The 16181-nt window shown below is 45.8% G+C and overlaps 1 protein-coding gene across 8 annotated transcripts in view; it reads right to left on the reverse strand.

The window, feature by feature from the left end:
- Srl (sarcalumenin) overlaps positions 1–16014 on the reverse strand; it is a 51358-nt gene extending 35344 nt beyond the window's left edge. For 2 of the 8 annotated variants that reach the window (XM_074060295.1, XM_074060293.1), the window contains exons 1-3: positions 15938–16014; positions 10291–10413; positions 9034–9114 (exon numbers count right to left, since the gene is read on the reverse strand). In XM_074060295.1, the coding sequence (XP_073916396.1) occupies positions 9034–9058 (25 nt within the window). In that variant the 5' untranslated portion in view covers positions 9059–9114; positions 10291–10413; positions 15938–16014. Of the gene's footprint in view, positions 1–4036; positions 4418–9033; positions 9115–10290; positions 10414–15937 lie in introns of those variants that run through there. The other 6 variants (XR_012443280.1, XM_020156541.2, XM_074060294.1 and 3 more) reach the window with 5 other exon arrangements.
- Between the last annotated feature and the right edge of the window lie 167 nt (positions 16015–16181).

The raw sequence follows: 16181 nt of genomic DNA on the forward strand, positions 1-16181 counted from the left end.
AACTCTCTGTTGGTATTAGTCCCTTCTCCCCACTCTCATGGCTCACCAGAGGACAAACCCTCATACTTGCATTCCTGACGTGGCTGACTAATCCACTTTCCCTCACTTTGCTCCCTCATTTTATTCCTTCCCTATCAACATTCCCAGATGCATTTTCCCAAAACCATCCACAACTACCTACTGCTCACAGAATAAAGCCCCCTTCCTCAGGCTACCACTCAAGGGCCTTCACACTTCAGCTCCAACCTGACCTTCCAAATGGATTTCCCAATGCCTCCACTCCCAGGTACCCATCTTTATTCAAGACTGAATGATGACCTTTCCTGATTCTCCCTACAACCCCATTCTTCTGACTCCATGAGTTGGCTCACCCTGTTCCCTTTACATGGAATTCCCTTCCTGCCATCTTTTCATGTCTGAATCCTACTTTCTTCAAGACCCAGATTGAAGTTCTCTCATCTTAAAATACTACCTCAACACAAGACAATTTCCTCCTTCCTTCAGCTCCTTGCTTTTCCAAACTTCCCTTATGACACATTGGTACAGTCCATACTGAACCACAAGCATGCCGAGGACAAAATGCCTATCTGGATTCCTCTAGTCACATACATAAAAAACAGTAGGGATGCAGTACATATGGGATGAGTTCATGAAACAAAGCAACGTGGCAAGGTGTTTGAATGAAGGGCTTTACATACTCAAGCAACATTTCATCTAAGAGCTGTGCCATGGAGGTCTGGACTTATGTTTATGGTATGCCCATCCCACTACCTCACAGCAGCAGACCCTACCCCATCCCACTCCTCCAGATGTCACCTGCACAGTACCCAGTTCTGTCCTTGGCTCCTCAGGCCAGGACAGAGGCAGAAGCAGCTATCTTCCTTCTATATTCATAGGGGGCTGGGCCCCTTTTCATCCCACACACCCAAGTGAGCACCAAATGGCCAGTTAGATGCAACTGGCCTTGTCTACACCTCCCTCTGGTGATAAGTGGACAAAAGCACTGACCGAGCAGGAAAGAGATTTAAGTCCCAGCTCTGGCCTGCCATGAACTAGCTGTTTGACCTTCACAGTAACAACCGGACATCGAACAAAACCAGCATTTACCAAATTGCAGTTCCTCAGACCACCAGACAAGGTGTCACTGTTTTGAGGGGGGACACATTTATAAGCATATCTTGGGCTAGCACTCTGTAGACTTGATGTAGGAAATGAGAAATGGGATGCTCCCTATGGGTTTATCCAGTCATAATAAGTTAGGAGTTGGGAACTCAACTTCAGGCTGTTGGAAAGGCTTCTGAGGTCTCTTCCATAGACCCCTGAGCTCAAGCCTTTCTCTCAGTGGCCTCCTCACAGTGGAAGGTAATAGATGGGATGCCCTGTTGAAGAAACAGGAATGAGGCCTTCTTCTGGAAATATCAGTCTCCAAGAAGAGGAGGGTGTGGAGAGGCATGGACACATTAAGCCTGGACTCACAGATGGGTACCCCCGGTGTGCACCAACCCCTTGACATTGGGATGGCAAGGTGGAAACCAAACAGATACACAGGTCTGTAAACCAGGACTGGGCTGGGAGTGGATGACGATGAAGTATGGAAAGACACAAAATCCCAAGGTCCCCCATCTCTGCCTCAAACAACAGGAGGGACAACAGGAAGCAAAGGTGTCCTGAATCAGCCTTTAGCAATAAATGCTAATGGTTTAAACCCAAAGAAATGCTTTCTTGGCACCATCGACCCACCCCCACCTTCGAGGGAGTCAAAGAACCAAAAGCATCATGCCCAGAAACTTTCCCTGGGTGACCTTATTCCCAGCCCCCTTTCATAGCTACATACAGGCAGGGTCTGCCAGAAAGAGGCAGGCAAGGAAGGAAAGGAATCCCTGGGTGGAATGAGAACAGCACTGCTGGGTGTGCCTCTGTCACTGGCTAGAATAGGTCCCTTCATTTCTCTGGGTTTCCTCCTCTTCCCTGGACAATGAGACCAATCAAACCATCTCTAAGGTCCCTCCCCTGCCCTTAAATAAACCTATCCCCATGTCAGGTTCTCAAACCATGGAGAGGATCCAGGTAATTACAAAGACCTGGATGTTACAACACCTGGATGGGTGTTGTAAGTCAGGGGTAGAAACCAGGGAGGCATCTGGTGATGGGGGCCAGGCTGCTCCATCTGAGTTTTGACATTGGCACTAGTGACTGGAGGCCAAAGAATGAGGGTTGCTTGATCTCCTGGCAGGGAGGTGATGGGTACTGAAGAACCTACCAGACATCTACAGAGAACATGGAAGCAACATGGGGAGAAAAGAAGGGTAATGCTCCAGGGTCCCACCCTGAGAAGCAGGTAGGCGGTAGACTTAGAACATCTGCTCCACACAACCTAGGGCTGAGCAAAATGAGAAGGAAGGTAGAGTAGGGAAAAGAGTTCAGGGGCAAAGATCTGACCTTTCACCAGATGGCAAATTCCTGGGGAAAATCAACCATTAGGAAGGACTGTCATCCCAGGTGGTGTGGGAAAGCCACCTGGTAGCTTGGACCCTCTTGTTAGGTGCAGGAGGAAGCCATTTTTGCACACCCAACTGGGCATAGTGGCAATAAGGTGAGTGGACACCAGGAGGGAGACAAGCTTGCACACTGATGCACAGCAGCAGGCGCACACCTCTAGGCCCCAGAAACAGCCAAAGAGAGGACCCTCACACAAAGCACTTGTCTCGCTTCTCCACAAGACAAGCCCCCAGCACAGCCTGTGGAACATTCTAGATGTCTAGTTTCCTCGGTGGGAGGAAAAATAAATGATGTCCCTAAAAGGCTAAAAATTCCTGGTGCCCTGCTATGTGGAAGCCTCGAGGTGGCAGCTGGGGCTTGGCCCAGTAGAGGAGGGGCGGGGAAGGGGAGAGGGTGGCAGTGGCTTGGGGCTCAAGATCCTATTACATGGCTGTTTCCATACTTAGCCACCTGACAGCCGCTTGGAATACTCATCACTCCAGCTACTGCAGCCCTGCAGAGACCAAATTAACTCAAGGGCAGACAAGGGCAGGGCCCAGCAGTGCACAGTGGCTGGAGCCCCCCCACCTTACCTCTCTAACCCAAAAGGAATGGCTTCTGCTCCTCCTAATACCTTCTCTCCTCATTGTCCTGAAGCCCCTATTCTTAGGAGACAGAATCTCAGAGACCTGAAAAACTGGGACCTGAGATTCCCCAGTCCCATGTGCAGAAAAAAAACTAAGGGCTGGTTGGAAGACAAAGTGGAGAGCCCTAGATTTCTAGAGGGGATTCCAGAGCACCTCCCTGAAACATCCCCAAGGGGAAGCGAGCCCCAGGAATCTTAGAAACAAGAGAGGTGGCAAAATGATCGGGTGTCCCCTCCACAGCCTATAAATAACCCTTGGGCTGCAACCCAAGCCAGCACCTCTGCCATACAAAGTGCTGAGATGTCAAAGGGAAGCCAGGGTGCATAAAGCCAGGCCCCTTCCTGATGAAACCCCCTCCCTCCCCCTTGCAGAGGCTCTTCCCCAAAATGGGTCCCATTCCTCCAGTCTCTGTGTCCAATTCTGTTTGCAGCCCGTCCTCCAACTTCAGTTCTGGTGCAACTGTATGACTCACTGTTCACAAAGTGATCCCAATTTTGCCTACCTCTGTCCTCAGCTATAGCCAAGGCCTCCACCCTATCTTCCACCAGTTGAGAGGGTTGCCCAAACAACCTCCAGCTCCAAGATTGGGTTTTTTTTGCCCATCTCAGAGGCTCCTGCAGGCTTGACTTTTGGTGTTCTCTTTTCTAGAAACTGTGGGCCAGACTTCTCTGTCCCTGGCCCAGGCCGCTGGTCCATCTGCCTCTCTACACTTTCTCTAGCCTCCTGAGAGCCCCAATGCTGGCTCCCAGTTCTCTCCAGCACCTCACTCTCCAGAGTCAGGCCCAGAAAAGGGTGATAAGTGACACCAGCAAGGAGCAAAACTTTGCCATCAGTCCCAGTCCCTACCCCACTGGAAACCCCAGGGGAGTGACAGGGGACACAGTGGGGGCCACTCATGCAAGAGGCCATACCTGCTTGTCCAGAGAGCAGAAGTGAGGCCAGGAAGCAGCAGAGCAGGAGCAGCGCCCTCATGGTGACTGCCAAGAGAGCCCAGCTGCTCCTCGCCTCTATTTATATGGTGGGTGAGGCAGCAGCAGCAGGCAGTGGAGGGAGGGGGAGGAGGGTCACACAGTCACTAGGGCAACTGTGCGGTTGTGATGGGGAAGAAACCCAGACCCCAAAGGTAACTGCTGACCCAAGACAGGCCCAAGACTAAAGTCTCTGCTTCCACCCCCAGCAGGGATCACATGATGTAGGTCACAGGGTAGAGGCATGGGATAGAAAGTGGGGTGTCCTTTGGGCTGAAGTCCAGAAGTTAGGAACTCAAATCTTCCCAGAACTTGCACTAACCTTGCCCTAAGTCTCATGCTGGTCAAGGACCTGCACATGCCTCTGGATGAAGGAATAAGTTGTAGGGCAAATCAAGACACATCCTATTTGATAGCCACTGATAAGCTAGCAAATGGCCAGCATTTCCTTAACTAGCAAATGGCCAGTTAAGGAAAACCTGTGACATCTGACCTTTGCATTTGATGGCTGGGGTTTAGCCTTCCTCTGTAGAGAGAGTGCTGAGCAGAGGGAAAAAGGGAACACTAACAGGAGTGGTTGAGAGACATGGTGTAAGTCGGAGGAGGAACTACAGAGATCCACTTCACTGGATCCATGTCCAGGCATCTCTGCAAAGCACTATTTGATTCCGTCTTCCCAAGGGCATGTGGTGTCCCTAAGAGCCAGTTATAGGATGCTGGGGGACAGGAGACACTGGTTTCTGGCTGGGAGTGGGTGGGAGGGGGGCACGGTATCTCCATAACAAGAGGTAGCATTCCACGATGGAGGAAAGGAACTGAAAGTAAGCTAGACATGTTATATGCTAGGGGAGTTACATTTTTAATACAGCTTTACTGAGATATAATCAATAGAAACAAGCAACACGTTTAAGGGGTACAAATTGGGCTGGGCAAGGTGGCTTGTGCCTATAAATCCTAGCCACTTGGAAAGATTGGGAAGATCACAGTTGCAGGCCAGCTAAGGCAAAAAGTTGGTAAGACCTCCATCTCAACAAATCATTTAGGTACGGTGCTGCGCTTTGTAATCTCAGCAAGCAGGAAGCTTATAGGCAGAACGATCACAGTCTGAGCCCAGCCCCAGAAAAAAAACACGAGACCCAGTTTTAGCTTCTCTGCTCCACGGGATGCACGTCAAACACAAAGTGCTTTTGCTTCTCTTTTCTATTTTTCTCTACTTTATCCTGTTTTGCTAAATAACTTGCTAGCAAAAAAAAAAAAAAAAGAGAGAGAGAGAGAAGAAAGAAAGAAATGAGACACTATCTGAAAAAAAAAATCTAAAACACAAAGGACTGGAGGCATGGTTCAAGTGGTAAAGTCCTTGTCTAGCAAGCTCAAGGTCCTGAGTTCAAAACCTGAGCCTTGCAAAAAAACAAAGGTTACAAACTGATAAATTGTGGCATAAGTCCTTAACTGTGTGGCCAACAGCACAAGCAAGATAATTAGCAGATTCCTCACCCCAGTGTTCCTCCTGTTCCTCCACAGTTTCTCCCTCTGACCACTCCCAGGCAATCACCCATGTGCTTGCTGTCACCAAACATGGGTTTGCATTTCCTAGATTTTGCTATAAATGGAGTCATACAGAGCTGGAGGGAGAGGCTCATGTAGTAGAACACCTGCCTAGCAATCATGAAGCCCTGAGTTCAAATCCCAGTACCACAGGGGGAAAAAAAGGAACCATGCCATGTTTTTAACTGCTTCTTTCACACAGCATAACTGAGATGTATTCGTATTGTGTCAACAGTTCGTTCCTTTGTATTACTGAGAAGTCTTCCTCTGTATGACAGACCACAATTTGTTATTCATTCACCTGTCAATGGACGTGAGGGTCATTTCCAAGGTGGGGCTATTACAAATGAAGGTGCTATGAACACCTGCATTCGTGTCGACTTACGTAGGCTTTCGTTTCTCTCTGGTAAGTGCCTAGCGGTGGAAGGCTTGATAGCTGTACCATTTTATAGTCCCACCAACAGTACATGAGAGTTCCAACAGCTGATCTGGCTTCTGCGTCTATGTGCTGGCGATGGAACCCAAGGCCTTGTGCATACAAGGTACGCCCTCTATCACTGAGCCACAACCACCAGTCCCTTAAGTTGGACCATTCTAGTAGTCTCACTGTCATTTTAAACTGTATTTTCCTAATAACTAAGGATATCAAACATATTTTATTGTATTTATCACATACTTCTTTGGTGTGTTTTTGATGAATTATCTATTCAAATATTTTAGCTATTTATTATGGGCTTTGTTAGTCATTTGTACATGCGGAATATAAATCCTTTATCAGATATATGATCTACATTTTCTCCTAGTCTGTAACTCATCTTTCCATTCACTGAAATGTCTTTCAAAGAACATAATGAGAACAGGTTGTTCTTGCTTTAGAGACAACCCGCTTTCAATCTATTGAAAGTGTATTCCTTTCCTAGCGAACTTTACTATCACTTACACTACAAAAAAATTATTCAATTTTATCAAATCCACATTTACAAACTATGAATTTTTTTGTCTTTTGTTTGTTTGTTTGGTGTTTTTTGGCTTTGGGTTTGTTTGTTTGTTTTTTTTTTGCCCTACTGGGGTTCGAACTTAGGGCTTTGCACTTGCTAGACAGGTGCTCTACTGCTTGAGCCACACCTCCAGCCCTGAATTGTGCTTCTGGTGTCATATCTAAGAATTCTTTGCCTAAATCAGGCATGGTGGTGCATGTCTTTAATCCCAACATTCAGGAGGCTAAACAGGAGGATCTCAAATTTGAGGCCTGCATACATAGTGAGACCCTATCTCCAAAAAACCAAAACAAATGAACAAAATCAACAATAATAGCAAAAAAAAAAAAAAAAAAAAAACAAAAAAAAAAAACCTCTTTTCCTAACCTAGGGTGACAAGGATTGTCTTCTACATTTTCTTCCAGAAGTAAAATAGTTTTAAGTTTTACAACTAGATCTATGATCCACTGTTTTTAGATATATTTGTAAACAATGGACCCCAGTTTAGTTTTGACATACGGATATTCATTTGCTCAAGCACCATTTGTTGAAGACTATCCTTTCTCCTCTGAATTGCTTTTGCATCTTTTTTGAAAATCAACTGACTTTGCATATGCATGATGGTATTCTGGACTGTATCCCTTTCAAATACTGTTTTTCTATCATTTCGCTAACACACTGCCTTGATGGGTTTCCAGTTAAGTCTTGAAATCAGGTAGTGCAAATCCTCCAGCATTCTCCTTTGGAATTCTACACAGACAAAATTCTAGCTCCTGTGCACCTCCATATAATTTTTTTTTAAGATAAGACCTTGCTATGTAATCCAGGCTGTCCTCAAACTTGTGATCCTCCTGTCTCCGCCTCCTGAATTGAGCCAGGATTACAAGCTTGTGCCATCATGATCAGCTCCATATGAATTTTATAATCAGTCTGTTAATTTTAATGAGACTTGGATTTTAATTGGGATTACAATGAATCTACATGTCAGTTGTGAGAACAAGTTACTGATTATGATGGTGGATTTTATGTTTCTACTTGGCTAAGCTACAGTGTCAGTTGTTTGGTCACACACCAGTTTGGATACTACTGTAAAGGTTTGGTTTTGTTTGGTAGTACTAAGGTTTGAACTCAGGCCCTTGTACCTGCTAGGCCCTTGCACTCTACCACTTGAGTCATGACTCTAACTCACTGTGAAGGTATTAACACTTAAAGATTGTGAGTAAAGCTCTGGAGGCAGATGCAGGAGAATCAAGAGTTTGAGACCAGTCTGGGCTACATAGTGAGACCATGTCTCAAAAAACAAAACAAAAAAGGCCTTGAATAAAGTAGATTGCCCTCTATAATGTAAAAAGGCCTCGTGCAGTCATCAAAGGCCTCAGAAAGAGACCGAAAGTTCCTGAGGAAGGAATTCTGTCTTGAGACTGGCTTTAGACTCATGACATCAAGTCTTGGAATTTCCAGCTTGCCAGCATCCCCTGCAAATTTCAGACTTGCCATCTTCCACACACTCTCTCTAAATACACATCCTATTGGCTCTGATTCTCTGGAGAACCCTACTACATCAATACAGAGTCTTTCACCTTGTGCATGGCTGGGGGAGGATCTCACTGTAGAAGAGGAAGAAGTAGTCAGTCATGAGAGAAAAGAAACTAAAAGTAGATGAAGCAATCCCTCTGTGTTAGGTACTTTACATATAATGAAACATAAGCATATCCTTACTCACAGGAGATCAAGGGTCAGGGAGCAACTGGTTCAATGTCACACAATGAATGGAGTTGTCTGGATTTGAACCCAGCTCTGTCTAACTCATACACCTCACTGTTTTCATCACTCCAGTGAACACCATCAGGGAAGAAAGGAGGCAGTAGAAAGGTGCAGAGAGCATATGAAGGGCACAGGCTGAAGGATCAAAGCAACCCACACAGGAAGGAAAAGGGTGAGCCCAGCACTACTTAGATGGACAGATACTTGCATGGTATCCTTGCACACCCTGTTCCTAGCAGCACCATTCACAAAAGACAAAAGGTAGAAACAACCCAAGCGTCCACCAGCAGATGAACAGAAGCAAAATGTAGTCTCTAATCTCAGCTATTTGGGAGTCAGAGATAGGATCACAGTTCTAGGCCATCACAGGCCAAAAAAAGAGTCAGTGAGATCTTATCTCAAAAAAATAAGCCAGGGGCACCAGTGGCTCACACCTGTAATCCCAGCTACTTAGGAGGCTTGAGATCAGGAGGTCTGACGTTCAAGGCCAGCCTGGAGAACAGTTTGTGAAGATTCCTCCCCCATCTCCAACACAATCAGAGCAAAATGGACTAGTGGTGTGCTCAAGTGGTAGAGCACCTTCTTTGCAAGCACACTGTCCCCACCAAAAAGAAAAAAAAAAGAAAGAAAAAGGCCAGGCATGGTAGTACATACCTGTAATTCCAGCTACTTGGGACATGGAGATTAGGAGGATGGAGGTCTGAGGCCAGTCCAAGGAACAAAGCAAGACTCCATCTGAAAAATAATTTAAAAGGTCTGCGGATGCAGCTCAAGTGGTAGAGTGCTTGCCTAGTGAGCATGAGGCCCTGAGTTCAAACTTCAGTACCACTAAGAAAAAAAAAGGAAAGGTTGACCCATACTTCAGCATGGGTCAACCTTGAAAATGTAACACTAAATAGCCTGGCACAGTGGCACATGCCTGGAATCCTAGCTACTCAGGAAGAGAAGATTGGGAAGATCATTGTTTGAGGCCAACTCCAACAAAAAGTTTGAGAAACCCCACTTCAACCAGTAAAAAGCTGGGTGTGGTGGTGTGCGCCTATCATCCCAGGTACATGGGAGATATAAGTAGGATAGTATAAATAGCAGGTGTAATGGCATAAAAATGAGGACCTATTCAAAAAATAACTAAAGCAAAAAAAAAAAAAAGCTAAATTAGAAAAAACAAAACAGACAAAAAAAAAGCTAAACTAAGTAAAATAGGCCAGACACAAAAAGGACGATGTATTAGTTTGCTTGGCTACTGTAACAAAATATCCCAGAATGGGTGTCTTAAACAACATAAATTTATTGTCTAACAATTCTGGAGGCTAGCAGGCTGAGATTAAGACATCAGCAGGTTTGATTTCTTCTAAGACCTCTGTACTTGGCTTGCAGATGGCACCTTCTACGTGCCTTCACATGGTCTTCCCTCTGTGTGTGTCCTAATCTCTTCTTACAAGGACGCCAGTTAGATTGGATTAGGACCACTCTTATGACCTCATTTTACCTCAATTAGCTCTTTTAAGGCCCTATCTTGAAATATAGTCCTATTCTGAGGTACTGAGGGTTAGGGTTCAGCATGTAAATTGGAGGGGGGCACAATTCAGTCTACGACAGACAAATATTGAATGACTCCATTATATGCTGTGCCTAGAATATTCAAATTAATAGATGCATGATGCTATTAATAGTCAAATTAATAGATGGGAATTAAGTACATCTGTATATTGTAATGTTATGTACTCACACTTCCTTCTAATTTAAGGGGGAAACGGTGACCTGTTTGGAAAACAACAGATTAAAAAGAAAGGCAGGCCTGAATGAAAATAAACTCTCAAATCACAAATTCTCAACCAGACCTCATGCAGCCCTGAGTTCACACCGATATCATCTCACATCACTCACCACTGCTGGGTCCCAGAACCTCACCTTTGCCAGCTCCACCTGTAGACAGGAACCCTTGGCTTAAGGATCCTCAGCCCTGTTTTCAGAAGCTTCCAATCCCTGTGAACACCTGCTCCTGGCCATCTTGGAATGGCATTCCTCAGATGACTGGGGAGGAAGCATGTCAGAGAACAAGAGGCGGGACACAGGAAAATAACCATATACGCACCCCTTCAGGTCCCACTTCTAATACCCTGAACAGGGGCTGCCAGCCTCTCCTATAAGGGACTAAACAGTAGAAAGTTTAGATTTTTGCAGCCATCTGCAACTCCTCAAAGATGCTTTTTGCAAGAGGAGCTACAGACAATGGGAACAAATCATGTGGATTATGTTCCAAAATTTTTTATCTATGAAAGCAAGCAAGCAGTGGGCTAGTTTTGGGCTGTAATTTCTGAGAAATCATTTGGTGAATTATTTTGTAATGTGTAAAGTCTTTTGGTAAAGAATCACTCACATCGGTGCTTTACACATCTGGGGTTTCCTATCTGGCTGCCTTAAATTGGGGATAAGGGCCTGAAAGGGTAGAAGGTAGAGCAGTGTCTTAGGGTGAAGAGACAGCAGGTTTGTGAAGGGCTACTTGTGGATCTGAGTCTGGGGCCATTTGCTCCAAAAGAAAACATAGGAAGAGTTTCTAAAAGTGAAAAGAAGTAGGTACATCCCTGGAAAACTTTCTCCTGTGGAATGAGAAGAGGCCCCAGAATTGGGTAATTAGTGTTTGGGTCACCAGTGTTTATTTGGAGAACCCAACAGCTCCTTTTAATTGCTAAAGTGCTACCATGTCAAAGAACTGTCAGGCTTGTCCTGTGTGGCTCCTGAGGGCAGAGCCAGGTGAGGGCTATGTGAGGCATCTCATTTCAATGTGAGAGAGAATATTCTGGTTTAACCTGACTGAGAGGAACAGGTATGCTGACAGAGTGAGTGCCCCATCCCCACAGGGTACCAGCAGAGACCAGCTGTTAAAGGAGGGGCACTCTACTGGGGCCTCCTTCCCTCCTTACCCAAGAGTCTTGAGTCTAAGGAAGCCTTTGAGGAAATATCTTCGGGAAACTAGCAGGGTCTGAATTTGGGTAATGTCCCCCAAAGGTCCTTATCAAAGGTTTGGTCCGGGTGCCATATTGGAAGGTGCTGTGGACCCTTAGGCGGTAAAGCCTGGTGGGAGATTTAGAGTGCGCTCTCAGAAGGGGTTGTGGATCCCTGCTGTCCTCTCTGCCTGGGCTCAGGACATGAACACTCACGCTAGCACGGCTCCCACCATGACGAGCCACCCTCATCAGATCCCCAAGTCTATGGGCTCCCAGTCTTGAACTTGAACCTCCAGAACTGTGAGCCAAAATAAACCTGTATACTTTGCAAGTAGCCTGTCAGGTATTTCATTATAATGCCATGAAGATTATGAAGACAGAGACCCTGCTCAACTCCACTATCTTTTATCTCAGCTCAGGCCTGCCTGGCTCTCTGGGTCGAACCCAGCCCATGTCCTTTTCTCAGAATTATGTGCAGAGTCCAGTGGCCCTGCACATGTTGGATAAAGAGTGATGAGAGATTTATCCAGCAAATGGTGGCCTTTAGCAAATGCTGATCTTGACTGCAGGGACAAGCCACAGCAGGATGGACTCTTGGGAAGCTGAGGGCTATGAAGGAAAGTAAAGCTTTTGTCACAGGCTGTTTCACCGCTTCCAGGAGGATCTCCTCACCCACCACCTTTTTTTCCACTTTATTTTCAGATGACTGCTCCTTCCAAAGTGCTCCTATCAAGGAACCACCACCTCTTGTCTGGTGGACAAAACACCTGGGGTTGAGCTCAGAACCACACACCTAAGAGGAGGGAAGACCCCAGTCTCCTCAGTTGTCAAATGGGGCGACCAACCTCACGGAACTGCTAAGACACACATGGATGCCAGTGTTCCTTGCTTGTTTGCTTGTGACAGGGTCTCATTATGGCGCCCATGCTGGCCTCAAACTCACTATGCAACACAAGATGGCCTCAAACTCCCAATCCTCCTGCCTCAGCCTCCTGAGTGCTGAGATCACAGATGCGCATCACTGTGCCGGGCTCTTTTCACTGAATTCTAACCCACGTACTGGTTAAGCACGCAGGTATGTAAGCATGTAAGTTACTGAACCAGCACAAAGTGTGAAGAGCAGGAGACGGTGGGAATGGGGGGAGCAATGTGAAAAGCTACAGACCCCTTTACTTGGGTGCTAGAATGTTACAGCTCTAGATACACAGTTCCTGCAGTTTGCTCTCTTTAGCAGCTGACTTGCCAGATCAATCCATACCTCAAATATCCCTGAAGGGTCTGAGAAAATGAGGTCCAATCCTGACAACTCAAGCAGCATTCATTTGGATCTGCTGCACATTCTATACTGACCAGGAGCAACAACTGACCCTCACTGAAAGGACTGCCCGATTTAGTTAGAAATTACAGGTCATCTAATTAGAAGGACTCCAATTCCCACTCAATGCAAAATCCCTTCCAGAACACTGATGGATACTCATCAACTTGTTTGAATATCCCCAGCAAGCAACAGAGCAACAGTTCTGCTGTTGAATTCAGTGAAGGCCTAGAACCAGCCAGAGTGCTGCATCTCTTCTATCTGCCATCTTAACATCCCCCAAAAAGGTACACTGCCTGTTCCCTGATGGCAAGCAGGCCACCTGCAACTAACCCTCAGAACCCATCTACCTTCACTGGCATTTCCTTCTCCTACAAGAACACATTTTTGTCATTTCTCACAACATTCAGAATTTCCAAAGCCCTGTTTTAAGCTCTGACAGAGCAGGAGGTAACAGGAGTCAGGCTAGTCTCTGATGTCCAAGGAGCACATATACCTCCTCCAATCGCTTGCTTGTTGCCTACTTAATTTAATCTTGAGAATGTCCACCAAGACAGGCCACACCCTAGAGGAACCTTTGACTTGGGCCCCCTAATTCAGGAAGCTTTGCAGCTGTCACTCCTAGCTCCTTTTTCAATACAGGAGTGTGGTAAGGGGGGAGAGCCAGTTTGAGGATCTCATTCCTTTGTACAGCTGCCTGCTTTAGGGCCAGTCCTGCCCACAGCCCCCAGTCCTATCTGCTCATGTTGGTCAGCACACGTTCTTGTCAATCAACAGAAGAAACTTGCAATTCAGCAAGGCAAGAGAAGAGAGGAGATAAGGCAGAGGGGGTATAAGCCCCACTTCCACTGAAGACTTTTAGGGCAAGGAGGGCAAGTAGAGCACGAGAGGGAGTGAAAAAGATAAGTGCCACACAGCCACCACCAGCACTGAGAAAAGTACAGAGAAGTAGCTGGATACAGGCGGGACAGGAGGATGAGTTTGGGTGGGGACAGGGTGGAGCCAGGGCCAATAACATCTAAGGCTAAGGACAGCACGGCCAGCCAGCTCTGGGAGGCTGCTTGAGGATTTGTATGAGCTCTACACACTGGTCTGGGGCCAGCAGTCATCACTAAGGAGGCCAAGGTCAGAGGAAGGGTCTCCCTTTTCCATTAGACAGTTCTTTAAGCATCTAACAGAGCTGAGACATTGCTCTGCTGCATAGCCAACGATGCCAACCAAATCATGACCCAGGAGAATATATTTATTATAACACACACTACAGCAGAAAAATATAAAGATGACTCCCAGGAACTCATAAAATATAGTAAGAAAGCAAAAAAGAATTGGAAGTAGCAGAAGAGAAAAGGGAAGGAAAAAATGATAGTTCATATTTAAGTACCTCACATGTGTGTAACTTGACCACTTGCCCAATTCAGAGTTCTTAAAATAAGAACAAACCAAATGCTTGGAAGAAGTGAAATTATTTCTGCTACTGAGACTCGACAAGAATTTCTTCTGAGAATCATAAAGATGACAGGTAATGTAATGACCCGTGACAACATTCTTAGAGCAGAGACAATACATTTTCCAAGAAGCTTTAGTGACCCTAAAAAAGGCCTAGGAGGCCATCAGGAACCAAGAACACACAAATCCCCTTCCAAAGAAGCCACCACTAAAAAGATAGCAAATGACATACACTTAGGGCAAATCTCCTGACTTGCCACTTACTAGTTGACATCTTGTGAGGAGGGAAAACTGAAACAAAGTATTTGAGGGATAATATCTACTAAAATAGAGTCACGATAGCCATAAGTTAGAAACAACCTAAATGTCCACCAGTAGGTAAAAGGATAAATTGTGGAATAGCCATTCAACTGAATAGTACTCAGCAATAAAAATGAAAAAACTGGTGATAATGTATTAGAGATATTATGTTGAGCAAAAGAAGACACAAAGAAAATACATGCTGTATGGTTTATGTGAAGTTTTAAAATTGGCAAAAATTTATCCATGGTGACAGAAATGAGAACCACCATAAGAAAGCCTAAAATTGTCATTACCATCTGACAATAGAACCAACTGGAACTCACATGTCACAGGTACAGAACTACATACGAACACAGGTAACTTAGTGTAAAATGTGAACAAGCCCGGTGGATGACACCAGTGTCATTTACCTGGCTTCTAACTGCACTGCAGTTATGCAGGATGTTAGCATTTGGAGAAGCTGGGTGAAAGGTACACAGAATCTCCCTGTTACTTTTAAATGTGAACAACTGAAAAGAAAAACCACTTGAGGGATAGTGACAGGAAGAAAGCATGAAGAGGCTTGGTGGGGAGCTGGCTACATGGGTGTGTGCGCTTGTGAAAATTCCTGAAGCTAGATGCTTAAATTGCTTAAATATGAATAAAAAAAAAAAGGGGAGCTTTAAAAAATGTTCTGAAAAGAAAAATGGAGGGGATGAGCTAATTCGGTATTTAAGTGTATATATATACATATATGTATATATATACATACTACATATATATATGTATATATATGAAAAGGTCATAATGAAACTCCCTGTGTAGCTATCTTAAATAAAATAGCTTTTTAAAATGAAGAACATGAAGGCAAACAGGTCCCATCTGGGAGTTGGTATCAGTGAGAGGGGAAAGGACATAAGGAAAGGAGGGTGAAGGAGGGTAAATATGGTGGAAATACTACGTATTCATGTATGAAAATGGAACAATGAGACCTGTTGAAACTGTTCTAAGAAGCGGGAGAGGGGGAGATAAAGGAGAATGACGGAGGGAGTGAATTTAACTAAGATACATTGTAAGCACTTTTGTAAATGCCACAATGTACCCCTAGTACAGTAACATAATAAAAAAGTAAAATACAAAAATGTTGCATTGATCTTATCACTCCCTGCCCATCTCCCCTTCATAAACGCAAACTCCAAACTGGTTTTTTTTGGCAGTACTGGGGTTTGAACTCAGGGTTTCGCGCTTCCTAGGCTTGCTACGGTTTAAGTCACTAAACTTCTTGGCGCACCGAGGAGCCCCTCAGCTTCCCACCTGTCCCTCGCAGGCGGGTCACAGCGGCTGCTGACCCCGGCACCGGCGACCCGCGCCACGCTGCGAGTGCGGGACCCGCTCGGGCTTGGGGCTTAGCAGGAACAAGGAAGGAGCCTAAATGCCTGGCATCCATCATATGCTAAGGTGACGGTGTTCCGGACACTTTGGGTGAAAATTAAACGTATTATGAAAATCTGTGTCACCGATTCTTTGGCTGTCTCACTGAAACTTCGAGAAAACTTTTAAGTCACACCTGAGGCTGAACTCCCGGGACCTCGATCGCGGGTCCGCGCTGCGGAGTTGGAGCAGGACTTGCGCGTTTACGTCGCCTACGACGTCAGCGCGCCGGGCGTGCGTGGGAGTGCCGGCGCCGGGCGCGGGGGCGGAACCAGACAAGCGTGCTGGCGAGAGCGCGCGCAAGACGCCCTGAGGCTCCAAGGAGCATGCGTACTAATGAGGTTGGGGGAGAGGGCTAGCCTGGGAAGGGGCGGAGTCTC

Source organism: Castor canadensis, chromosome 17 (assembly GCF_047511655.1).
Source record: "Castor canadensis chromosome 17, mCasCan1.hap1v2, whole genome shotgun sequence".
NCBI classification, from domain to species: domain Eukaryota; kingdom Metazoa; phylum Chordata; class Mammalia; order Rodentia; family Castoridae; genus Castor; species Castor canadensis.